Source organism: Carcharodon carcharias, chromosome 16 (genome assembly GCF_017639515.1).
Source record: "Carcharodon carcharias isolate sCarCar2 chromosome 16, sCarCar2.pri, whole genome shotgun sequence".
NCBI classification, from domain to species: domain Eukaryota; kingdom Metazoa; phylum Chordata; class Chondrichthyes; order Lamniformes; family Lamnidae; genus Carcharodon; species Carcharodon carcharias.
Genome location: NC_054482.1, coordinates 117782177 through 117809074, shown reverse-complemented (window position 1 = coordinate 117809074; position 26898 = coordinate 117782177). Strand labels below are relative to the sequence as shown.

The 26898-nt window shown below is 44.7% G+C and overlaps 1 protein-coding gene across 1 annotated transcript in view; it reads right to left on the bottom strand.

The window, feature by feature from the left end:
• Positions 1-26898, bottom strand: part of tnni3k (TNNI3 interacting kinase) — a 142893-nt gene that overhangs the window by 109385 nt on the left and 6610 nt on the right. Inside the window, exons 2-10 of the mRNA XM_041207854.1 lie at positions 25162-25270; positions 24650-24735; positions 19396-19493; positions 14678-14788; positions 13602-13700; positions 12601-12739; positions 9709-9853; positions 8626-8730; positions 8425-8519 (exon numbers count right to left, since the gene is read on the bottom strand). Coding sequence (XP_041063788.1) covers positions 8425-8519; positions 8626-8730; positions 9709-9853; positions 12601-12739; positions 13602-13700; positions 14678-14788; positions 19396-19493; positions 24650-24735; positions 25162-25270 — 987 coding nt within the window. The remainder of the gene's footprint in view (positions 1-8424; positions 8520-8625; positions 8731-9708; positions 9854-12600; positions 12740-13601; positions 13701-14677; positions 14789-19395; positions 19494-24649; positions 24736-25161; positions 25271-26898) is intronic.

The window sequence follows — 26898 nt, the reverse complement described above, 5'->3', positions numbered from 1 at the left end:
TCAGTGTGTTCCCCAATGCCCAGTGTGTTCCCCCAATTCCCCGGTGTGTTTCTCCTATGCCCAGTGTGATTCCCCAATACCCAGTGTTTTCCCAATGTGCAGTGTGTTCCGCCAATACCCAGTGTGTTTCCCCAATACCCAGTGTGTGTCCCCAATACCCAGTGTGATTCCCCAATGCCCAGTGTGTTCCCCCAATGCCCAGTGTGTTTTCCCAATAACCAGTGTGTTTTCCCAATGCCCAGTGTGTTTCCCCAATGCCCAGTGTGTCCCCAATACCCAGTGTGATTCCCCAATGCCCAGTGTGTTCCCCAATACCGAATGTGTTTCCCCAATACCGAGTGTGTTCCCCAATACCCAGTGTGTTTCCCCAATACTCAGTGTGTTTCCCCAATACCCAGTGTGTTTCCCCAATACTGAGTGTGATTCCCCAATACCCAGTGTGTTCCACCAATTCCCAGTGTGTTTTCCCAATGCCCAGTGTGTTCCACCAATTCCCAGTGTGTTTCCCCAATATTCAGAGTGTTTCCCCAATACCCAGTGTGTTCCCAATACCCAGTTTGTTTCTCCTATGCCCAGTGTGTTTCCCCAATACCCTGTGTGTGTCCCCAATACCCAGTGTGTTTCTCCAATACCCAGTGTGTTTCTCCTATGCCCAGTGTGTTTCCCCAATACCCTGTGTGTGTCCCCAATACCCAGTGTGTTTCTCCAATACACAGTGTGTTTCTCCTATACCCAGTGTGATTCCCCAATACCCAGTGTGTTCCCCCAATTCTGAGTGTGTTCCCCCAATACCCAGTGTGTTCCCCCAATACCCAGTGTGTTCCCCAATACCCAGTGTGTTTCTCCTATGCCCAGTGTGTTCCCCAATGTCCAGTGTGTTCCCCAATGTCCAGTGCATTTTACCAATACCCAGTGTATTCCCCCAATTCCCAGTGTGATTCCCCAATACCCAGTGTGTTCCCCCAATACCCAGTGTGTTTCTCCAATACCCAGTGTGTTTCTCCAATACCCAGTGAGATTCCCCAATGCCCAGTGTGTTCCCCAATACCCAGTGTGTTTCCGCAATGACGAATCTGTTCCCCCAATACCCAGTGTGTTCCCCCAATACCCAGTGAGATTCCCCAATGCCCAGTGTGTTCCACCAATACCCAGTGTGATTCCCCCAATACACAGTGTGATTCCCCAATACACAGTGTGATTCCCCAATACCCAGGGTGATTCCCCTAATACCCAGTGTGTTCTCCAATACCCAGTGTGTTTCTCCTATGCCCAGTGTGTTCCCCAAAGTCCAGTGTGTTCCCCAATGTCCAGTGTGTTTTCCCAATGCCCAGTGTGTGCCCCCAATTCCCAGTGTGATTCCCCAATACACAGTGTGATTCCCCAATACCCAGTGTGATTCCCCAATGCCCAGTGTGTTCCCCAATACCGAATGTGTTTCCCCAATACCGAGTGTGTTCCCCAATACCCAGTGTGTTTCCCCAATACTCAGTGTGTTTCCCCAATACCCAGTGTGTTTCCCCAATACCCAGTGTGTTTCCCCAATACTCAGTGTGTTTCCCCAATACCCAGTGTGTTTCCCCAATACTGAGTGTGATTCCCCAATACCCAGTGTGTTCCACCAATTCCCAGTGTGTTTTCCCAATGCCCAGTGTGTTCCACCAATTCCCAGTGTGTTTCCCCAATATTCAGAGTGTTTCCCCAATACACAGTGTGTTCCCAATACCCAGTTTGTTTCTCCTATGCCCAGTGTGTTTCCCCAATACCCTGTGTGTGTCCCCAATACCCAGTGTGTTTCTCCAATACCCAGTGTGTTTCTCCTATGCCCAGTGTGTTTCCCCAATACCCTGTGTGTGTCCCCAATACCCAGTGTGTTTCTCCAATACACAGTGTGTTTCTCCCATACCCAGTGTGATTCCCCAATACCCAGTGTGTTCCCCCAATTCTGAGTGTGTTCCCCCAATACCCAGTGTGTTCCCCCAATACCCAGTGTGTTCCCCAATACCCAGTGTGTTTCTCCTATGCCCAGTGTGTTCCCCAATGTCCAGTGTGTTCCCCAATGTCCAGTGCATTTTACCAATACCCAGTGTATTCCCCCAATTCCCAGTGTGATTCCCCAATACCCAGTGTGTTCCCCCAATACCCAGTGTGTTTCTCCAATACCCAGTGTGTTTCTCCAATACCCAGTGAGATTCCCCAATGCCCAGTGTGTTCCCCAATACCCAGTGTGTTTCCGCAATGACGAATCTGTTCCCCCAATACCCAGTGTGTTCCCCCAATACCCAGTGAGATTCCCCAATGCCCAGTGTGTTCCACCAATACCCAGTGTGATTCCCCCAATACATAGTGTGATTCCCCAATACACAGTGTGATTCCCCAATACCCAGGGTGATTCCCCTAATACCCAGTGTGTTCTCCAATACCCAGTGTGTTTCTCCTATGCCCAGTGTGTTCCCCAAAGTCCAGTGTGTTCCCCAATGTCCAGTGTGTTTCCCCAATGCCCAGTGTGTGCCCCCAGTTCCCAGTGTGATTCCCCAATACCCAGTGTGTTTCCCCAATACCCAGTTTGTTTCTCCTATGCTCAGTGTGATTCCCCAACACCCAGTGTTTTCCCAATGCCCAGTGTGTTCCGCCAATACCCATTGTTTTCCCGAATACCCAGTGTGTGTCCCCAAATACACAGTGTGATTCCCCAATGCCCAGTGCGTTTCCCAATACTCAGTGTGTGTCCCCAATACACAGTGTGATTCCCCAATACCCAGTGTGTTCCCCCAATGCCCAGTGTGTTTCCCCAATACCCAGTGTGTTTTCCCAATACCCAGTGTGATTCCCCAATGCACAGTGTGTTTTCCCAATACCCAGTGTGTTCCCCCAATGCCCAGTGTGTTTCCCCAATACCCAGTGTGTTTTCCCAATTCCCAGTGTGTTTCCCCAATACCCAGTGCGGTTTCCCAATGCCCAGTGTGTTTCCCCAATACCCAGTGTGTTTTCCCAATGCCCAGTGTGTTTCCCCAATACCCAGTGTGTTTTCCCAATGCCCAGTGCGTTCCACCAATACCCAGTGTGTTTCCCCAATACCCAGTGTGTCTCCCCAATACCCAGTGTATTCCCCAATGCCCAGTGTGTTTGACCAATACCCAGTGTGTTTCTCCAATACCCAGTGTGTTCCCCCAATACCCATTGTGATTCCCCAATACTCAGTGTGTGTCCCCTATACCCAGTGTGTTCCCCCAATACCCAGTGTGTTTCCCCAATACCCAGTGTGTTCCCCCAATACCCATTGTGATTCCCCAATACCCAGGGTGTTCCCCCAATACCCAGTGTGATTCCCCAATACCCAATGTGATTTCACAATACCCAGTGTGTTCCCCCAATACCCATTGTGATTCCCCCTATACGCAGTGTGTTCACCCAATATCCAGTGTGTTTTCCCAAAACCCAGTGTGTTCCCCCAATACATAGTGTGATTCCCCAATACCCAGTGTGTTCCCCCAATACATAGTGTGATTCCCCCTATACCCAGTGTGTTCCCCAATACCCAGTATGTTTTCCCAATACCCAGTGTGTTCCCCCGATACATAGTGTGATTCCCCCTATACCCAGTGTGTTCCCCAATACCCAGTATGTTTTCCCAATACCCAGTGTGTTCCCCCAATACCCATTGTGATTCCCCAATACTCAGTGTGTGTCCCCTATACCCAGTGTGTTCCCCCAATACCCATTGTGATTCCCCAATACCCAGTGTGTTCCCCCAATACCCATTGTGATTCCCCAATACCCAGTGTGTTCCCCCAATACCCAGTGTGATTCCCCAATACCCAATGTGATTTCCCAATACCCAGTGTGTTCCCCCAATACCCATTGTGATTCCCCAATACCCAGTGTGTTCCCCCAATACCCATTGTGATTCCCCAATACCCAGTGTGTTCCCCCTATACCCATTGTGATTCCCCAATACAAAGTGTGTTCCCCCAATACCCATTGTGTTTTCCCAATTCCCAGTGTATTCCCCCAATACCCAGTGTGATTCCCCAATATCCAGTGTGTTTACCCAATACCCAGTGTGTTTCCCCAAAACCCAGTGTATTTCCGCAATACCCAGTGTGTTTCCCCAATACCCAGTGTGTTTTCCCAAAACCCAGTGTGTTTCCCCAATACCCAGTGTGTTTCTCCTATGCCCAGTGTGTTTTCCCAATACCCGGTGTTTTTTCCCGATACCCAGTGTGTTTCCCCAATACCCAGTGTGTTTCCCCAATACCCAGTGTGTTTCTCCTATACCCAGTGTGTTCCCTCAATACTCAGTGTGTTTTCCCAATACCCAGTGTGTTCCCCCAATACCCAGTGTGATTCCCCAATACACAGTGTGTTTTCCCAATACCCAGTGTGATTCCCCAATACCCAGTGTGTTCCCCCAATACCCAGTGTGATTCCCCAATACCCAGTGTGTTCCCCTAATACCCAGTGTGATTCCCCCAGTACCCCGTGTGATTCTCCAATACCCATTGTGATTCCCCAACACCCAGTGTGTTCCCCCAATACCCATTGTGATTCCCCAATACCCAGTGTGTTCCCCCAATACATAGTGTGATTCCCCAATACCCAGTGTGATTTCCCAATACCCATTGTGTTCCCCCAATACCCATTGTGATTCCCCAATACCCAGTGTGTTCCCCCTATACCCATTGTGATTCCCCAATACCCAGTGTGTTCCCCCAATACCCATTGTGATTCCCCAATACCCATTGTGATTCCCCAATACCCAGTGTGTTCCCCTAATACCCAGTGTGATTCCCCAATACCCATTGTGAGTCCCCAACACCCAGTGTGTTCCCCCAATACCCATTGTGATTCCCCAATACCCAGTGTGTTCCCCTAATACCCAGTGTGATTCCCCAATACCCATTGTGAGTCCCCAACACCCAGTGTGTTCCCCCAATACCCATTGTGATTCCCCAATACCCAGTGTGTTCCCCCAATACATAGTGTGATTCCCCAATACCCAGTGTGATTTCCCAATACCCAGTGTGTTCCCCCAATACCCATTGTGATTCCCCAATACCCAGTGTGTTCCCCCTATACCCATGGTGATTCATCAATACCCAGTGTGTTCCCCCAATACCCATTGTGATTCCCCAATACCCAGTGTGATCCCCCAGTACCCCGTGTGATTCCCCAATACCCATTGTGATTCCCCAACACCCAGTGTGTTCCCCCAATACCCATTGTGATTCCTCAATACCCAGTGTGTTCCCCCAATACATAGTGTGATTCCCCAATACCCAGTGTGATTTCCCAATACCCAGTGTGTTCCCCCTATACCCATTGTGATTCCCCAATACCCAGTGTGTTCCCCCAATACCCATTGTGATTCCCCAACACCCAGTGTGTTCCCCCAATACCCAGTGTGATTCCCCCTATACGCAGTGTGTTCCAACAATATCCAGTGTGTTTTCCCAATACCCAGTGTGTTCCCCCAATACATAGTGTGATTCCCCAATACCCAGTGCGTTCCCGCAATGCCCAGTGTGATTCCCCCTATACCCAGTGTGTTTTCCCAATACCCCGTGTGATTTCCCAATACCCAGTGCGTTTTCCCAATACACAGTGTGATTCCCCCTATACCCAGTGTGTTCCCCCAATACCCAGTGTGTTTTCCCAATACCCCGTGTGATTTCCCAATACCCAGTATGTTTTCCCAATTCCCAGTGTGTTCCCCCAATACCCAGTGTGTTCCCCCAATACCCAGTGTGATTCCCCAATACCCAGTGTGTTCCCCCAATACCCAATGTGATTCCCCCTATACCCAGTGTGTTCCCCCAATACATAGTGTGATTCCCCAATACCCAGTGCGTTCCCGCAATGCCCAGTGTGATTCCCCCTATACCCAGTGTGTTCCCCAATACACAGTGTGATTCCCCCTATACCCAGTGTGTTCCCCCAATACCCAGTGTGTTTTCCCAATACCCAGTGTGTTTTCCCAATACCCAGTGTGATTTCCCAATACCCAGTGTGTTTTCCCAATTCCCAGTGTGTTCCCCCAATACCCAGTGTGTTCCCCCAATACCCAGTGTGATTCCCCAATACCCAGTGTGTTCCCCCAATACCCAATGTGATTCCCCAATACCCAGTGTGATTCCCCAATACCCAGTGTGATTCCCCAATACCCAGTGTAATTTCCCAATACCCAGTGTGATTCCCCAATACTCAGTGTGATTTCCCAATACCTAGTGTTTTCCCCAATACCCAGTGTTTTCCCCAATACCCAGTGTGTTCCCCCAATACCCAATGTGATTCCCCAATACCTAGTGTGTTCTCCCAATACCCAGTGTGATTCCCCAATACCCAGTGTGTTCCCCCAATACCCAATGTGATTCCCCCAATACCCAGTGTGTTTCCCCAATACCCTGGAAACGGTTTCTTTAACTCTATCAAATTATTTTGAACGTGTTTATTAAATCTCCTCTGAACCTTCTCTGCTCTAAGCAGAACAGCCCCAGCTTCTCCGATCTCTCCATATTAACCGCAGTTCCTCATCCCTGGTCCAGTTCTGATAAATATCATCCGCACACTCTCCAAGAATTTGGCATCCTTCCAAAAGGGTGTTGCAAGGAATTGGGCTCAATACTCCAGCTGAGGTCTTACTAGTGATTAGTAAAGGTTTACCATAACTGCCATTTTTTAAATTCTATTCCTCTGCTAACAATGTTAACAGGATTTTAGTTCATCGTACATTTGCAGTAACTACTTCAATCATTACTGCCCTTTCCCCACAGTCTAAGGTATTACATCCCAATTATATGGTTAAAGAATCCAGGAATCTTACAACACACAACGAGACCATTCAGTCCATCATACCCAATTACTCCCACTCCCCAATCTTTCCCCATAGCCCTGTAATTTTTTTGCCTTCAACTATTGATCTCATTCCACTAATCAGAGCATTTTTCCAAGGTAACCTGCAATTAATCCCACCAGCCTTTAACTTTTTCAACAGCCTATCAAGTGGCTTCCAGAAATCCAGGTAAAAGTGGAAACAAAGAAGTACCTGGTATTTATAGCTAACTGCTCCATGCTGGTATTTCTACTCCACATGATGAGAGATTGCAGAGCTTTGAGGTGCAGAGTGATCTGGATGTCCTAGTGCATGAATCACAAAAGGCTAGTATGCAAGTATGGCAAATAATTTGGAAAGCTAATAGAATGTTATCATTTATTGCGAGGGGAATTGAATACAAAAGTAGGGAGGTTATGTTTCAGTTGTACAGGGCACTAGTGAGACCACATTTGTGTACAGCATTGGTCACCTTATTTAGGGAAGGATGTAAATGCATTGGAAGCAGTTCGGAGAAGGTTTACAAGACTAATACCTGGAATGGGTGGGCTGTCTTATGAGGACAAGTTGGTCAGGCTGGGCTTGTATCTGCTGGAGTTTAGAAGAGTAAGAGGCGACTTGATTGAAACATATAAGAACCTGAGGGGTCTTGACAGGGTGGCTATGGAGGGGATGTTTCCTCTTGTGGAAACTCTAGAACTAGGGGTCACTGTTTAAAAATAAGGGGTCGCCCATTTAAAATATCGGCGGTATGTGGGATGCAGATTTCAGGTTACTATCAGATAAACCATGATATTATTAAATGGTGAAGCAGGCTCGAGGGGCTGAATGGCTTACACCTGCTCCTTGTTCATATCTTCTCCCACCCCCCTTCATCTCACCCTATCGGCATGTCCTTGTATTCCTTTCTCCCTCATGTATTTATATTTTCTCCTTAACTGTATATGTAATATTCACCTCAACCACTCCCTGTGGGAGTGAGTTCTACATTCTCACCATTTCACTGGGTAAAGAAGCTTCTCCTGAATTCTTGACTGGGTTCATAGTGACCGTCTTTTATCTATGACCTTTAGTTTTTGTCTCCCCTGCAAGTGAAAGCATCTTCTCTATGTTTACCCTGTCAAATTCTTCCATAAAATTAAAGACCTCAACCAGGTTACCCTTCAGCCTTCTCTTTTAGAGAAAGAAGAGTCCCAGTCTGTTCAATCTTTTCTGATGGTTATAATCTCCCAGCACTGGTATCATCCTTGTAAATCTTCTTGCATCTTCTCCAGTGCATCGATATCCTTTTTGATAATAGGGAGGCCAAAACTGTTCACAGTACTCGAAATGTGGTCTAACCAAGGTTCTATACAAATTCGGTATAACTTCTATGTTTTTCAATTCTATCCATCTAAAGCTGAACCCTCATGCTCGGTTTGCATTTTCTTAATGTCCTTGTTAACCTGCACTACTACTTTGAGAGATTCATGCATGTGTAACCCCCACATGCCTCTGCTCCTCCACTCTACTGAGACTCTCATCTCCCTTGGAGTATGTGACATTCTTCTTAACAATTTACCCCTCACCCAGTTGCACAATGTGTCAAATCTTACCAGTATGTCCATCCCTTCCCTGATGATTTATGCTCATGGCATTCTGGCTGATCAGAAACTTGACCAGTTCAAGGTCCTTTCCATAAGTGCAGGAGCTACAATGAAGATGGTAATGATTAAATCTCAGGCAATTCTTGCTCATATGAAAACAGAATGAGTGTGCAGCAAAGGAGCAGGCACTTTACATTAAAGGTAAGCTACCTGTGGAAAGAGGTTTCACTGAAGATATTTTCCTTGGTCAAGCTTTCTGTCCCCGATAGTTGGATGAGTTCGCTGGCCACATCCAGTTTACCATTGTAACAAGCCCTGAGGATCAAAAACAGCAATAACTCAAGCTCAAGTCTATTAAAGACAAATCTAGGAAAGTAGCAAAAGTATGCTACCATTACATAGAATTTCATAATATTTGCAGCAGGGAAACAGGTCGTTCAGCTCGAGAGCATTTTTGCTCCAACGAGCCTCCTCCCACTCTTCTATTCCTTTCTCCCTCATGTGTTTATCCAGCTTCCTCTTAAATGTATCGATACTATTCACTTCAAATACTCCCTGTGGTCGCGAGTTCCACACTCTCACCACTCTCTGGGTAAAGAAGTTTCTCCTGAATTCTCCGATTGGATTTATTGGCGACTATCTTATATTTATTGCTCCAAGATATGGCTTATCCTATCTTCATTCAGCTGCATTGATTGTGTAATTCTTACCATCCTTACCTAACAAAAATCTATCAACCTCAGTTTTGAGATTTTCAAATTGATCTCCGCAGCTTTTGGGAGGACAGAGTTCCAGATTTCCACAGCCCTTTGTGTGAAGAAGTGTTTCCTGACATCACCCTGAATGGCTTGGTCCGAATTTTAAACTCTTGTTCTGGGACTCTCCCATCAGAGGAAATAGTTTCTCTCTATCTTCCCTATAAAATCCTTTAATCATTTTAAATACTCAATTAAATCACCTCTTAATCTTCTTCACTCAGTGGAATCCAAGCCTGATCTGCCCTCATAATTTAACTATCAGCCCCAGTATCATTTTGATGAATCTGCTCTGCACTCCCCCAAAGCCAAGATACCCTTCCTGAGGTGCGGTGCCCAGAACTGAACCCAGTTACTCCATACTGGATCTGACCAAAGCTTTAGAAAACTATAACATCACTTCCACCCCTTTGTATTGTAGCCCTCTTGAGATACAGGCCAATATTCCATATGAGCCTTTTTGGTTATTTTTTGACCCTGTCCATTAGTTTTTATGATAATCAAGGCAATGATGAAGAGGATGAATCAACCAACTTACAGGTGTAGAGGTGTATCTCCATAGATATTCACCGCATGGGGGTGCACATCAAAGTTGCCTTGCAACAAGTACCTCACGATTTCATGGTGCCCGAAGCGGCAGCTAAAATGGAGGGGCGAATGGTCCTCGTTGTCCTGAGCATTCACTGAGGTCATCAGATAACAAGAGATAACCATTGGTTAGTGTGTTGGAGATATAACTAGAGATAATCATTGGTTAGATTTATTGCCGATGTAATTAGAGGTAATCGTTGGTTAGTAGTGTTGGAAATAAAACAGTGAAATTCATCTTTACCACAGTTTGGAATATCAGCTCATTAGGCCATCGTTGAATTTCCCATTAGATTTTAGAATGATATTAAGATTAATGTAGCTGTGAAGAGATTAAACCTGAGGTTCTTGGCTCTGGGAAATTTGGGTTAGACTGATGCAGCACAGTTGGTGAAAGTGGGAATTCTTGTGTACCAACTCATATTGAGGAGATGGAAGTTTATTGAGACATTCCGGCCAACATCCTCACTGACAATGTTAGAGTGATTACTTACTAGAGGGCCAGACCTCAATCCCAGATTCAACATTTGACCCAACCTGATCACTTGACCTCCTGGGTCTGACCCCTGGCACCGACTGTGTAATCAGACATGACCAGTAAACTGAACCTTACAATGAATCTGAACCCTACCTGAAAGTGGCCCTGACCCCCATCCCAACCATAATCCCATCCTGACCCAGACCTGATCTGTGATACTGATCACTTAGTTGAGAGCCCCAGTGCTGCTAGAACAGTGCCAATCTTGTGCTCCTCTACACCACCAAACTCTCAGCTGTGCAGAGTAAATAGAACAAAGGAATAGGAGGAAGACATTTAGTCCCCCAAGCCTGTTCCACCATTCAATAAGATCATGGCTGACCTATATTTAACTCCATTTAACCACCTTAGTTCCGTAACCCTTAGTACCCTTGTCTAACAAAAATCTATTCAATCAGTTTTGACACCTTGAATTGACCCCTAACTCTTAACAGCTTTTTGGGGAAGAGACTGTAAAGGGTTAACTCTAATGATAGCTACTGAGCATGTGTGAGGAGCTATGTCACAGTAATAGAGTCGTTGAGTTCTACAGCACAGAAAAAGGCCCTTCAGCCCATCGGGTCTGCGCTGGTCAAACAAGTACCTAACTATTCTAATCCCATTTTCCAGCACTAGGCCCATACCCTGGTACGCCATGGCATCACAAGTGCACATCCAAATATTTCTTAAATGCTATGAGGGTTTCTGCCTCTACCACCCTTTCAGGCAGCGAGTTCCAGATTCCCACCACCCTCTGGGTGAAAAAATTCTTCCTCACATCCCCTCTAAACCTCCTGCCCCTTACCTTAAATCTATGCCCCCTGGTTATTGATCCCTCCACCAAGGGGAAGAGTTCCTTCCTGTCTACCCTATCTATGCCCCTCATAATTTTATACACCTCAGTCATGTGCCCCCTCAATCTCCTCTGCTCCAGGGAAAATAACCCCAGTCTATCCAATCTCTCCTCATAACTAAAACTCTCCAGCCCAGGCAACATCCTAGTAAATGTTCTCTGCTCGCTCTCTAGTGCAATCACATCCTTCCTATAATGTGGATTCCAGAACTGCACGCAATACTCTAGCTGTGGCCTAACCAGTGTTTTATACAGTTCCAGCATAACGTCCCCGCTCTTATATTCTATGCCTCGGCTAATAAAGGCAAGTATCCCATATGCCTTCTTAACCACCTTATCTACCTGTCCCACTACCTTGGACATGCACACCAAGGTCCCTTTGATCCTCAGTACTTCCCAGGGTCCTACCATTCATTGTATATTCCCGCACCTTGTTTATCTCGCCCAAGTGCATCACCTCACACTTATCCAGATTAAATTCCATTTGCCACTGATCAGTCCATCTGACCAGCCTGTCTATATCCTCCTGTAATCCAAGGCTATCCTCCTCACTCTTTACCACCCCACCAATTTTCGTGTCATCCACGAACATACTGATCAACCCTCCTTCATTCAAGTCTAAATCGTTTAAATGTACCACAAACAGCAAGGGACCCAACACCGATCCCTGTGCGACTCCACTGGACACAGGCATCCAGTCACAAAAACACTCCTCGACCTTCATCCTCTGCTTCCTGCCACTCAGCCAATTCTGGATCCAATTTACCAAATTGCCTTGGATCCCATGGGCTCTTACCTTCGTTATCAGTCTCCCATGCAGGACCTTATCAAAAGCCTTGCTGAAGTCCAAGTAAACTATGTCAAATGCATTACCCTCATCTACACACCTGGTCACATCAGTGAGTAATGTCATTCACTAAGAGAAGGTGACTGAGAAGCAGCTTAGAGAGTAGCTCCACTATGTCTTGGTCTTATTTAACCTTTGTAAATAGTTAGTGTGTAAGTAAATGTATTTTCAACAAAAAAACCATTGCTTCCAGCCCAATCTTTTCTAGAATAAGACGCTAATGAATGCTGAGGTCAATCCATGATAACTGAGTGAGCTCCAGATTTCCACTCCCCTTTGTGTGAAGAAATGGTTCCTGACAACACGCTTGAGAGGCCTGGCTCTGCTGTTAAGGTCCTTCCCCCTTGATCTGGACTCCACCTCAGAGATAACAGACCCTTTACACTCTAACCCTACTACACGCATATGAACATTAGGATATAAGAATTGGAGCAGGAGTAAACCATACAACCCCTCAAGCCTACTCTACCATGGTTGGTCTTCTGTCTCAATTCCAAAATCCTGCACTAATCCCACATCCCTTCAAAAGTTTCGCACCCAAAAATCTCTCATCCTCATCCATCTAAGTGGCCATATTAGAAAAGGCGCTAAATATTTGTTCGATAGCCTAGTTGTGTTGTCTCACCATCTGTCTTGCTGGCTTCGGTCAGCAGGAGTTTGACGATGTTCGGAAACCCTTTGGCACAAGCAAGATGCAGTGGTCTGTCTCCTACCTCCCCACTAACATTGGCATCAGCCCCAAACTTCAGGAGCAGCTTGGTTACCTGAGAAAAGCAAGAGCATCCCCAGCACAGAGTCTGTTACATAGAGTTAGAATTGGAGAATCCGAGATTAGTTACAGTGCAAAAGGAGATCATTCAGCCCACCACCAGCTCTCTCTGCAAGAGCAGCTTAGCTGGTCCCACTCCCCAGTACTTTCTCTGAAGCACTGCAATTTTTTTCCCTGCAGTTCTTTATCCAATTTCCTCTTGAAATCCAAAGAATTTCCAGCACAGAAACAGGCCATTCAGCCCACTTGGTCCATGCTGATGTTCGTGCTCCACATAAGCCTCCTCCCGCTCCCCCCCTTCATCTCACCCCATCACCATATTGTTCTATTCCTTTCTCCCTCATGTGTTTATCCAGCTTCCCCTTAAATGTATCTGTACTATTCACCTCAAACACTCCCTGTGGTAGTGAGTTCCACATTCTTACCACTTCACCGGTGGTAAAGAAGTTTCTCCTGAACTTAATAAGTGTAACCAGCTTGTCTATGTTGACCCTATCAAACCCTGCTTATAATTTTAAGGTCCTCTGTCAGGTCACCCCTCATCTTTTCTTTCCTAGGGAAAAGAATCTCAGCCTGTTCAGTCTTTCCTGATGGTAAAAACCAGTCATTTTGGTCCCATCCTTGTGCATCTTTTCCAGTACCTCTGTGGCCTTTTTTGATAAGATGGAGGCTAGACCTATGCCCAGAACTCCGTGTGTGCTCTAACCAAGGTTCGATACAAGTTTAAATAGCAATGATACCTTTCTGTGTCAGTGTGGCCAAGTATAACTTTGCTTTACTTCAGCATTCTGCCTTCATCTGTTTAAGATTACATAATAAACTGTTCACCGGTTACTCATGCTCAGTTAATCTGTTACCTGTTCGTGACCAAAATAAGCAGCAATATGTAAAGGTGTGAAGAAGACAGCATCCTGCACATTGACAAAGGCTCCATGTTGTAATAGGATGTCAACCGTCTGTGGAAAATAACCAGAGAAGATTAAAAGAGGGACTCAGGAGAGAAATTTAACTGTTGCCCTGAAAAATTGATGGAGGAGTTTAGAGCATGTTGTTTTTTCCCTTATTCATCCATGCGATGTGGGCATCACTGGCAAAGGCTGGCAGAAAAACAGCTACTAGTGGTGAGGCTTTCGGGAAGGAAATCTGCCATCTTTACCCGGTCTGGCCTACATGTGGCTCCAGACCCACAGCAATGTGGTTGACTCTAAACTGCCCTCTGAAATAGCTCAGCAAGCCACTCGGTTCAAGGACAGTTAGGGATGGGCCACAAGAACGGTGGCCTTGGCAGTGACACCCACATCCCACGAAAGAATAATTCTTCTTTAAAAAAGCCATCCTCTTGGATACGACCGAATGTCTCGTTAGGCCACTTCAGGGGACAGTTAAATCATTAATTACATTGCTGTGGATCTGGAGTCATTCATAGTCTAAACCGGGTAAGGATGGTGAATTGCCTTCCCTAAAGGACCTTTGTGAACCAGACGGGGTTTTACAACAATCCAGTAGTTTCATGGACATCGTTACTGATTGGAGCCATTTTTTAGGCCATCAGGAGGAGCAAATTTATAGTCTGGGAACTTGGCTGTTTCCTCAAACACACACAAACGGTCAGATAAAACATGTAACAACTTACACTTATACAGCATCTTTAATACACTAAGATGTACCAACTAGTTCACAGGAGCAAGTATCAAACAACATTTGACGCTGGGCTACATGAGGTGATATTCGGGACAGGTGACGAAAAGCTTGGTCAATATAGGTTTTAAGGAGCGTCTCAAAGGAGGAGAGAGAGAGATAGCGAGACAGAGAGGTTTAGGGAGGGAGTTTCAAAGCTTAGGGCCCAGGCAGCTGAAGATATGACCACCAATTTTACTATGTTAAGGATGCTGTATAAATGCTAGCTGCTTTTGTTTCGAGAGTGAATCCTTACCTCATTGTTTGCAGCAATGGTCGCAATGTGAAGAGCGGTGAGGGCTCCATAGCCTACCTGCTGAATATCGGCGCCCCCATGGAGCAGCGCAGTGACCAGCTCTGCATTGTCCTGCAGGTCAACAAACAATTTGCTTTGTCAGATTCTCAACAATGTCCATCTCAAAGCCGTGGAGTCCCCAGGAGTGACATTAGTTGTTGCTCAGGTACGAGTAATGTTCCCTCCTCTAGATCACTACAGAACCACAACACCACCGTACCTTGATTATTCAACACCTCTTGTGACAAAACCTCGAATTCTGTTAGTATCTGTTTTCAAATCAGCCTCAGGAGCTGCCGGTGTTCCTATCACTCAAAATCCCTGTTTGTCCACAGAATCAAACTGATTTCATTTATTACAGAATTGTTACAGCGCGGGAGGCCTTCGGCCCATCGTGTCTGTGCCGGTTCTCTGAATAAGCAACTCACCCAATTCCATTCTCCCACTCTTTTACTGTAGCCCTGGACATTCTTCCTTTTTTATTTAGAGGGCATGAAGGTTCGACAGTCTAAAATTGTGATCTGGGTTAACATTATTAAAGAGCAGCGTACATGTATCCATCTAGTAATTAACTGGGTGAGAGCCGACTTCAATGGAGCGAGAACAGAACTGGAAACAAAGGCTGGCAGGAAAAACAGTAGCTGAACAATGGGCTACCTTCAAAGAGGAGATGGTTTGGGCACAGTCAAGGTATATTCCCTCAAAAGGGGAAGGCAGGGCAAACAAATCCAGAGCTCCCTGGATGAAAAAGGAGATTGAAATTAAGATAAAGAAACAAAGAGGGATTATGAGAAAAGACTGGCAGCCAACATAAATGGGAATCCCAAAGTCTTTTCTATAGGCATATAAATAGTAAAAGGGTGGTAAAAGGAGGAATAGGGCCGATTAGGGACCAAAAAAGGATCTACACATGGAGGCAGAGGGACTGGCTGAGGTGTTAAATGAATACTTTGCATCTGTCTTTACCAAGGAAGCAGATGCTACCCAGGCCATGGTGACAGACGAGTAAACTCTGTCACTAGAAGGGTTCCAAATTGATAAAGAGGAATTGTTGGGTAAACTGTCAGCACTTAAAGTTGACAAGGCACCGGGACCGAACGAGATGCATCCAAAGATATTGAAGGAAGTAAGAGAGGGAATTGCAGGGGCACTGGCCATAATCTTTCAGTCTTACCTAGGCTCAGGGGAGTTGTCAGAGGACTGGAGAATTGCAAACATTACGCCCTTGTTCAAAAAAGGTTGTAAGGATAAGCCCAGTAATTTCAGACCAGTCTGTTTTAATTCAGATTCTAGAAACAATTATTCAGGATAGAATTAGTAGTCACATGGAAAAATGTGGGGTGATTAGGGAGATCCAGCATGGATTTATAAAGGGAGAATCGTGTTCAACTAACGTGCTGGAGTTTTTTGAAGAGGTAACAGAAAAGGTTGATGAGGGCAATGCTGTTGATGTGGTGTACAAGGACTTTCAAAAGGCATTTGATACAGTGTCACATAACAGAGTTGTGAGAAAAGTTATTGCTCATGGTATAAAAGGAACAGTAGCAACATGGATACAAAATTGACTGAGGAATAGGGAACAGAGAGTAATGGTCAATGGATATTGGTCGGGTTGGAAGAATATTTGGAGCAGAGTTCCTCAGGGGTTGGTATAAAGCATACAGTATGCTGGACTTTATTAACAGGGACATAGAGTACAAGAGCAGGGATATTATGCTGAGTTTATATAAGACATTTGTTAGACCTCAGCTCGAGTACTGTGTATAGTTCTGGGTGCCAGAAGGATGTGAATACATTGGAGAGAGTGTAGAAGAGGTTTACAAGAATGGTTCCAGGGATGAGAAACTTCAGTTATGAGGATAGATTGAAGAGGTCGAGACTGTTCTCCTTGGAGAGAAGAAGACTGAGAGGAAATTTGATAGAGGTGTTCGAAATCATGAGGGGCTGGACAGGGTAGATGGGAAAAATTGTTCCCACTCATAAAAGGATCGAGAATGAGAGGGCACAGATTTAAAATGATTTGCAAAAGAAGCAAATGTGATGTGAGAAAAAACTTTTTCACGCAACGAGTGCTTTGGGTCTGGAATACACTGCCTGGAACTGTGGTGGAGGCAGGTTCAATCAAGGCATTCAAGAGGGCATTAGACGATTATTTGAATAGAATCAATTTGCAGGGATACAGGGAAAAGGCAGGAGAATGGCTCTCATTTGGAGAGCTGTTGCAGACATGATGGGCCAAATGGCCTCTTTCTGTGCTGTAACAATTCTGTGATTCTGTGATTCTGAGCAAGAGACTGTCTCACACACACAGTAAATGTTTCTACACTATTATCAGCTTGGAGTAATTTTAATACTTTATGTCAGACATGGCACAATGAGCAGCACTCCCTCCTCTTGGTCAGAAGGTCAAGGGCCCAAGTCCCACTACGGAGACATGAAGGTACTCCGATTGCAGGACTGAGGGACTGAGTATTATCTGAGGGTCAGTACAGAAGGAATGCGGCACTGTTAAGGAGTCAGTACTGAGGGAGTGCTGCACTGTCAGAGGGTCAGTACTGAGGGAGGAGGAGGCAGTACTCGGATATGATGTTAAACTGAGGCCCTGTATGCCCTATCAGGTGGGTGGAGAAGAGTGACATTCTCTCTGTTGTGCTGGCCAATATTTATCTTTCTTCCTTTCCTCTGACTAAAGAGTAATATTATCAAGGTGTTTAAGATGATTAAAATAGATGATAAAGTAGAATGAGTGAAACTATTTCCTCTGGTGTGGGAGTGTAGAGCAAGGGGGCATAACTTTAAAACTAGAGCCAGGCCATTCAAGTACATTGTCAGGAGGCACTTGTTCATGCAAAGGGGAGTGGAATTTTTTTTTACTTTATTTATTCAATAGCTGAGGGCATTGCTGGCTAGGTCAGGATTTATTGCCCATCCCTAGTTGCCCTTGAGAAGGTGGTGGTGAGCTGCCTTCTTGAGCCGCTGCAGTCCATGTGGTGTAGGTACACCCACGGTGCTGTTAGGGAGGGAGTTCCAGGATTTTGACCCAGTGACAGTGAAGGAACGGTGATATATTTCCAAGTCAGGATGGTGAGTGACTTGGAGGGGAACTTCCAGGTGGTGGTGTTCCCATGTGTCTGCTGCCTTTGTCCTTTTAGATGTTAGTGGTCGTGGGTTAAAATTCTGTGATTCTGGCTCCTTCAACAGCACCTTCCAGGTGCTGTCGAAGGAGCCAGAATCACAGAATCACAGAATTTTAATGATGTCAAAGGAGGCCATTCGGCCCATTGTGTCTGCATGGGCTCTCCATATGAGCATCATGACTTAGTGCCATTCTCCTGCTTTTTCCCTGTAACCCTGAACATTGTTTCTATTCAAATATTCATCTAATGCCCTCTTGAATGCCTCAATTGAACCTGCCTCCACCACACTTCCAGGCCATGCATTCCAGACCCAAACCACTCGCTGTGTGAAAAAGATTTTTCTCACATCACATTTGCCTCTTTTGCAAATCACTTTAAATCTATGCCCTTTCGTTCTTGATCCTTTAACGATTGGGAACTGTTTCTCCCCATCTACTCTGTCCAGCCCCCTCATGATTTTGAACATCTCTATCAAATCTCCTCTTAGCTTTCACCTCTCCAAGGAGAACAATCCCAATCTCTCCAACAACAAAAACAGAAAATGCTATAAAAAAAACTCAGCAGGTCTAACAGCATCTGTGGAGAGGGAAGAAACACAGAGTTAACGTTTTGAGTCCGTAAAACTCTTCTTCAGAGCTAAAGGGAAGTAAAAATGTGATGAAATTTACACTGTTTAAGGGGGGGTGGAGCAGGTGAAGCTGGATAGGTAGGAGGGGGCAAAGGAGAGATTGCCAGAGATGTCATGAACAAAAGGACAAAGAGGGTGTTAATGACACAGATACTGGCTAAAGGAGGTGCTGATGGTGGCATTAAGGTCAGAAAGCAGAATATGATAATAGCAGGACAAGGGTAAGCACTCTGGGAAGAACAGCATGAACAAGTGACAGATGCCCCTTGTGGGGGTGGGGTGGGGGAAGGGGACTGTGGTGGGAGGAAAGATAGACTGAAGCTGACCTTCTTTCCAGTTTCACCTGCTCCACCCCCTTAAACAATATAAATTTCATCACATATTTATTTCTGAAGAAGAGTTATACAGACTCGAAACGTTAACTCTGTCTTTCTCTCCGCAGATGCTGTTAGACCCGCTGAGTTTTTCCAGCATTCTCTGTTTTTGTTTCAGGTTTCCAGCATGCGCAGTATTTTGCTTTTAGCTTTGACCTTTACTCTCTGTTTCCTATTACTCAGTAGGTCAAGTGCTGCCTCGATGTCGAGGGCAGTCGCTCTCACATTACTTGGAACTGTCTCCCCCATAAAGTTGTTGAGGCTGGGGGTCAATTGAAAATTTCAAAAATGAGATTGATGGATTTTTGCTCAGCGAGGAGATTAAGGGTTACAGAATCAAATCGGGTAGGCAGAATTAAGATGCAAACCAGTCATAATCCATTTAAATGATGGAGCTTGTTCGAGGGGCTGCATGGCCTCCTCTTGCCCCTATGTTACACATTTTGCATGTCACAAACATAGAGAACCCAATATAAATCTTGCTAGAGTGGTTGAATATTTCTCTATTTGGTCAAAGGAGCAGTGCTTTCTTGCACTCACCTTGAAGACAGCCAGATGTAGTGCTGTGAATCCATTCCTCGTCAGCCTGGATGGACGAAGACCTTTCAGCATCAGAGTCCTGACATGGGACTTGGTGCCTTTTAAGAAACAATGGTTCATATTGAAATACCTGGTACAGTGGTTATGTTACTGAAGTTGTAGCCCAGAGGGCTGGACTAGAACCATAGAAGAATCATAGAAAATTTATGGGCCCATTCAGCCCATCATGTCTGTACTGGCCAGAAAAAGATGAAAATAAAACTAGCCACTCATTTTAATCCCACTTTCCAGCACTTGGTCCATAGCCTTACAGGTTACAGCACTTCAGATGTAGATCCAGGTACCTTTTAAAGGAGCTAAGCATTTCAGCCTCAACCACACCCTCTGGGTGAAAGGTTTTTCTCATGTCCCCTCTAATCCTTCTACCAATCACCTTAAATCTATGCCCCCTGGTAATTGACCCCTCAGCTAGGGGAAACGAGTCTTTATTGTCTACACTCTACACTTTCTAGGCCCCTCATTTTTTACACCTCAGTTAGGTTACCCTCAGCCTCCTCTGTTCTAAGGAAAACAATCCCAGCCTATCCAATCTCCCCTCATAGCTGCAATTTTCAAGTCCTGACAGCATTATTGTAAATCTTCTCTGTAGTCTCTCCAAAGCAATTAAGTCCTTCCTGTAATGTGGTGACCAGAACTGTACACAAAATTCCAGCTGTGGCCTAACCAGCATTTTATACAGTTCCAGCATTACGTTCCTGCTTTTGTATTCAATACCCCATTCAATAAAGGAAAGAATTCTATATGCTTTCTCTATGATCTTATGCACCTGACTTGCCAGCTTCAGGGACCTGTGGACATGCACTCCAATGTCTCTCACTTCCTCAACCTCTCTCTGTGTACTCCCATTTATTGAGTACCCCCTTGCTTTGTTTGCCCTCCCCAAATGTATTACCTCACACTTTTCCGGATTGAATTCCATTTGCCGCTTTTCTGCCCACTCAGCCAAATGATTCATATCATTCTGGAGTCGACAATTATCCTCTTCACTATCAACTAGATGGCCAATTTTTGTGTCATCTGCAAATTTCCCAATCATACCTCTCACATTTATGCCCAAATCAGTAATGTATACAGCAAACAGCAAAGGCTCCAAAACTGAGCCCTGTGGAACACCACTGGCAACCGTTTCCCATTTGCAAAAACATCCAACAACCGTTACCCTTTGTTTCCTGTCGCTAAGCTAATCTTAGATCCAACTTGCCACCTTTCCCTGTATCCCATGGGATCTTACTTTTCTGGCCAGTCTGCCATGTGGGACCTTGTCAAGTGCCTTAGTGAAATCCATGTAGACAACATCCACTGCACTACCCTCATGAATCCTCCTTGTTACTTCCTCAAAAAATTATATTAAGTTGATAAGACACAATCTTCCCCTAACAAAGCCATGCTGACAATCCCTGATTAATCCGTGCCTTTCTAAGTAACAGTTTATCCTGTCTCTCAGAATTGATTCCAATAACTTGCCCACCACTGAAGTCTATACTGACCGGTCTATAATTTTCTGGCCTAACCCTTGCACCATTTTTAAATAATGGCACAACATTTGCCAACCTCCAATCCTTTGGTACCTCGCCTGTATCTAGTGAGGAGTGGAAAATGATCCTCAAGGGTATGTTAGTCCCTCCCTGCCTTCCTTCAACAGCTTGGGGTACAATCCATCTGGCTCTGGTAACTTATCCACCTTCAAAGATGTCAGTCTCTCCAGTACTTCCTCTCTCACTTGCTTATTGTGTCTAATGTTTCACACTCCTGTTTGGGTTTTCTTTGATTTTACCTGCCAAAATGTTTTCATATCCTCTCTTTGCTTTCCTAATTTCCATTTTTACTTCACCAATGTACTTTCTATACTCCTTTAGGCTTCCTACAGTTTTAAGACTTTTGTGACTGTCATCAGCTTTCTTTTTCTGCTTTATCTTGGCCTATATGCTTCTGGATAACCAGGTGGCTCTAGATTTGGCAATACCATCCTTTTCCTTTGTGGGGACATGTCTACACTGTGCCCATAGAATCTTACCTTTGAATGCCTCTCACTGATTTGACACTGTTTTTCCTTCTAGTAGCTGTATCCAGTCCACTCTCACCAGCTCCCCTCTCAGCTTTGTAAAATTTGTCTTCCCAACAATTTAGAACTTTTACTCTTGTTCTATCTTTGCCCTTTTCCATAATGATGCTAAATCCAACTATATTATGGTCACTATCTCCAATATGGTCCCCCACTGCTACTTCACCCACTTGCCCAACTTCATTTCTTAAGACTAAATCTAGAATCGTGCCCCTCTCTTTAGGCTTGTTATGTTCTGGCTAAAAAAGTTCTCTTGAATGCAGTTCAAGAATTTTGCACTCACTGTGCCCTTCTCACTGTACCTATCCCAATTGATATTAGGATAGCTGAAGTCCCCAACGATTACTGCCCTATTGTTTTTGCAATCAGAAATCTGTCTGCATATTTGCTCTTCTAGCTCTCTTCCACTATTTAGGGGTCTGTAGTACACTCCTAGCAGTGTTACTGCTCCCTTTTTATTTCTGAGCTCAACCCATATGGCTTCATTTGATGCCTCATTTAGTAGATCATCCCTCCTCACAGCTGCGATTGATTCTTTAACCAATAATGCTACCCCCCCCACCTTTTTTATCCCTTTCCCTATCATGCCTGAAAACTCTATATCCAGGGATGCTGAGCTGCCATTTTTGCCCCTCCTTAAGTCAGGTTTCAGTTATAGCGATGATGTAATGTTGCTATGTGGCTATCTGTGTCCTCAGCTCATTGGCTTTATTTGCTATACTCCTTGCATTTTTATATATATATATATATATATATACCTTTTAACACCGCCAAGTTCCTGTGTTGTACACTTTTTAACCTCTGCTGCTTCTTTCCCTGCTCTGACTTTGCCCTCAGGTTCCCACCCCCCTACCAATCTAGTTTAAACCCCCCCAGCTGCACTAGCGAATCTCCCCGTGAGGATACTCGTCTCAGTCCTGTTCGGGTGTAGACCGTCCTTCCCCAGAACTGGTCCCAATGCCTCAGAAATCTGATGCCCTCCCTCCTACACCAGATTTCCAGCCACACATTTGTTCGCCCAATTCTCCTATTTCTATACTCACTTGCACGTGGGACTGGGAGTGATCCTGAGATTACTACTTTCGAGATCCTGCTTTTCAATCTCCTTCCTAGCTCCCTAAAGTCTGCTTTCAGGACCTCATTCCCTTTCCTACCTAATGCTCTCTGGCTGATCACAGTCCCCCAGAACAATGTCCTGCAGCCGCTCTATGACATCCTTGACCCTGGCACCAGGGAAGCAACATACCATCCTGGACTCATGTCTACAGCCGCAGGAACACCCATCTGTTCCCCTAACTAATGAATCCCCTATCACTATAGCTCTTCCTTTCTTCTTCCTTCTCTCCTGAACAGCCGAGCTGTTCATGGTGTCACAAACTTGGCTCTGGCTGCACTCCCCTGAGGAACCAGCGCCCTCACCAGCTTCCAAAACAGAAAAACGATTTGTGAGCAGGACCCCAGGGGACTGTTGCACTACCTGCCATGTGACATGAATTTGGTTAATTAAATGAATCCAGATTTAAACGGTAATCTCAGTATAAGAAACTTTAAAGATATTGAATTGTCTTAAGGGTCATCTGGTTCAATATGTTGTTTACAGAAGAAAATATTCCATCCTCATCCAGTCTGGCCTACATGTGACTCCAAGCCCACAGAAATGGGGTTGGCTCTTAACTGCCCTCTGAAATGATCTAGCAAGACACATAACTGACTCAAAAAAATAAGTCACTGCACAGATTGCAACAGTTCAAGAAGGAAGTTCGCCAAAACTTCTCATGGACAACTAGTGATGGGCTTTAAATGTTAGCCTTACATTCCGAAAAAGAGTAAATAAGAGAAACAATCGTGAGAAAACCATCCTGGTGGAAAACTGGGGTTGGGGAGTGGTGGTGGGGGAGAGCGAATAAAAGCCAATAATGGCAACTGAGCACATTATAATCATCCTATCAGGGATTGGAGATTGAAAGTCCCCCTCTCTGGGACTTTCAACTTTAAGGTTCAACTCTCAGACACAACTTGCCTTTAACAATTATAAACTTTTATAAATCACTGGTTAGGTCCCAGCTGGAGTATTGTGTCCAAATCTAGGCATTGCACTTTAGGATGGATGTCAGGGCCTCGAAGAGCAGACAGAAGAGACTTATTAGAATAAAAAAGAAAAAAAGACTGGCATTTATATATCACCTTTCATAAGCTCAGAATATTCTAAAGCATCAATGAAATGCTTGTCAAGTGTGCTTACTGCTGTAATGTAGGAAACATGGCAGTCAATTTACACACAGCAATGTGATAATGATCAGATTATCAGTTTATTTTAGCGACGTTGGTTGAGTGGTCAATATTGGCCCCAGGGCACTGGGGAGATCACCCCTTCTCTTCTTTGAAATGGGATCATTCACATCCACCAGAGAGGGCAGATGGGGTCTTGATTTATCATTTCATCCGAAAAATGGGACCAGGGATGAGGGACTTCAGTTAACGTGGAGAGACTGGAGAAGCTGGGATTGTGCTCCTAAGAGCAGAGAAGGTTATGGGGAGATTTAATAGAGGACTTCAAAATCATGAATGGATTGGACAGAGTGATTAAGGAGAAACTGTTTCTAGTGGCAGGAGGGTCGATAACCAGAGGGACACAGATTGAAGAGAATCGTAAAAGAACCAGAGGGGGAGATGAGGAGAATTTATTTTTACACAGCAAGTTGTTGTGATCTGGAAGGCATTGCCTGAAAGGGCGGTGGAAGCAGATTCAATAATAACTTCCAAAAGGGAATTGGATAAACACTTGAAGGGGAATAAAGTGCAGGATTATGGGGAAAGACCAGTGGGAGTGGGACTAATTGGATAATTATTTAAAAGAGCCGGCACAGGCATGATAGCCTGAATGGCCTCCTTGTGTGCTGTAAGATTATGCGAATCTTGTAAAATCTCCCAAGATGCTTTCCAGCAGCATTATCAGACAAATGTTGATACTGAGCCACAAAAGGAGATATTAGAGTAGATGACCACTTGCTTGGTCAATGTGGTCAGTTTTACAGTGTGTCTTAGAGGAGGGGAGAGGAGTGGAGGCAGAGAGGTTGAGATTAGGTGCTGACCAGGTGACCATTGGAATAGTTGAGGCTGGAGGTGACTCACCGTCACAAATGCAGCAGAGATGAAGAAGAGATAACCCATTCTTTGTCCGGTAGTTCATGTTTACTTTACTGAAGGCTTCGTCTGAACTGGAAAGAAAGATATTTTCCAGAATTCAACACCTAAAACAGCGCAAATACAATTGGCTCTATTTGCAATCAAACCCTATTTTTAATCATCCCTTTCAATTTCTCCCACTTCCCATTAAATGGGGAATAGGGCCAGTGAATGGGAAGTGGTTATTTCCCAGCGTCCTGTCTAAATGCTAAGATATGAGAATTATCACAAACCAATCTGATCTTATCCTTAACCCAAAGTGCCAGTCCCCTAGCCACTATGTCAGGCTGAAACAGGCTGCTCACAACCTTGCTGTTCTATTTCACCCTGTGACGGAGAGCACATGGAGTCAGAAGTTCAGTTTGTGGTCAAGTAGGGCACCAAGGTAACCAGGGATGACATCTGATTCTCACAAATTCCAAAATAATTCAAAATAATATTGTTCTTTTCCTCCTCACCTGAAGACGTGCTTGAGTTCGAGGAGTTCATTGTCTTTAATACACAGGTCGTCCTCGAGTCTTTCTATCACCGCAGCATAAGATTCACTCACTTTCTTCTTCCATTCATCTAGGGGGAAATGGTACATTTTACTTAAATAACCTGTTTCTCACCAATTTTCTTGCTTCCTTCTCTTTCTGAAGTGGCAGCCTCTTGCTGGGAGATAGCATTGTGGGCACCCCTTTTCCTTTCATACCCCCACCTGCATGAGGCCAGCCTACATCTATCAGCGTGTACACTGAAGCCATAGAATCTTACAGAAGGAGGTTATTCAGCCCATCATGCCTGTGTTGGCTCTTTGAAAGAGCTATCCAATTAGTCCCATTCCCCTAGCTCTTTCACCATAGCCCACCAATGTTTCCCTTTCAAGTATTTATCCTTACTACAAACGCGCAGGATGTTGGTGAGACCACACATAGAGTTCTGCATACCGTCTGGTCTCCTTATTTAAGGATATACTCGCATTGGAAGCAGTTTAGATAAAATTCACTAGGTTGATTCCTGGGCTGAAGGTTTGTCTTATGAGGAAAGGTTGAACAGGTTGGGCTTATACTCATTGGAGTTTAGAAGAGTGAGGCATGACCTTATTGAAACATATAAGATTCTGAGGGGGCTTGACTGGGTAAGTGCTGAGTTTCTCCTCATGAGGGAATCTAGAACGAGGTGGCATAGTTTCAGAATAAGGAGTTGTCCATTTAAAATGAAGATGAGGAGGAATTTCTTTTCTTAGAGTCACAGAGTTATAGGGTCATTACATCACAGAAGGAGGCCATTAGGCTCATCAAGTCCATGCCGGTTCTTTGTAGAGTAACTCAGTCAGTCCCAGACCCCACTCTAGCACTGTAAGTTTAATTTCCATCAGGTGCCCATCCAATTCCTTTTTGAAAGCATTGTTTCCATCAGCCTCGGAGATAACGAGTTCCAGGTCATCACCACTCACTGTGTAAAAAAGTTCTTCACATTTCCCTGTATATCTTTCCCAAAACCTTAAATTTGCAATCTCTCTTTCTTGTACCAACAGCTAATGGGATCAGCTTTACTGTGTCTATCTTATCTAAACCTATCGTTATCTTGTACACCTCTATCAAACCTCTCTTTAATCTCCTTTGCTCCGAGGAAGACAACCCCAGCTTTTCCAACTTAAAACTTGTAGCTGAAATCCCTGGAACCATTCTGGTAAACCTCCTTTGTGCTGTTTCAAGGACTTTCACACCTATCCTAAAGTGTGTGGGCCAGAACTGGAAGCAATAATCTAAGTTGTGTTCTAACCAGAGCTTTATAAAGGTTCAGCATAACTTCCCTGCTTCTGTGCTCAATACCGCTGCTTATGAAGGCCAAGATCCCATATACTTTGCTATCAAATCTCTCAATGTGTCTTACCACTTTCAAAGATTTATTCATATGGAGCCCCAGGACCCTCTGTTCCTGCATCACTCTTTAGAACTGTGTCATTAAGTCTATATCCCTTCCCCCATCCCTTCTGCCAAAATGCATCACCTCACGTTTATCTGTATTAAATTCCATCTGTCGCCTCTCTGCCCAATCAACTAGCTTATCTATGTCCTGTTACAGTCAATTGGTATCATCCTTATTGTTTGTTACACCTCTAAGTTTAGCATCATTGACAAATTTTGTAATTTTACTCTGTTTTTAAATATTCACATAATTTATATATAAAATGCAGTGGTCCTAGCACT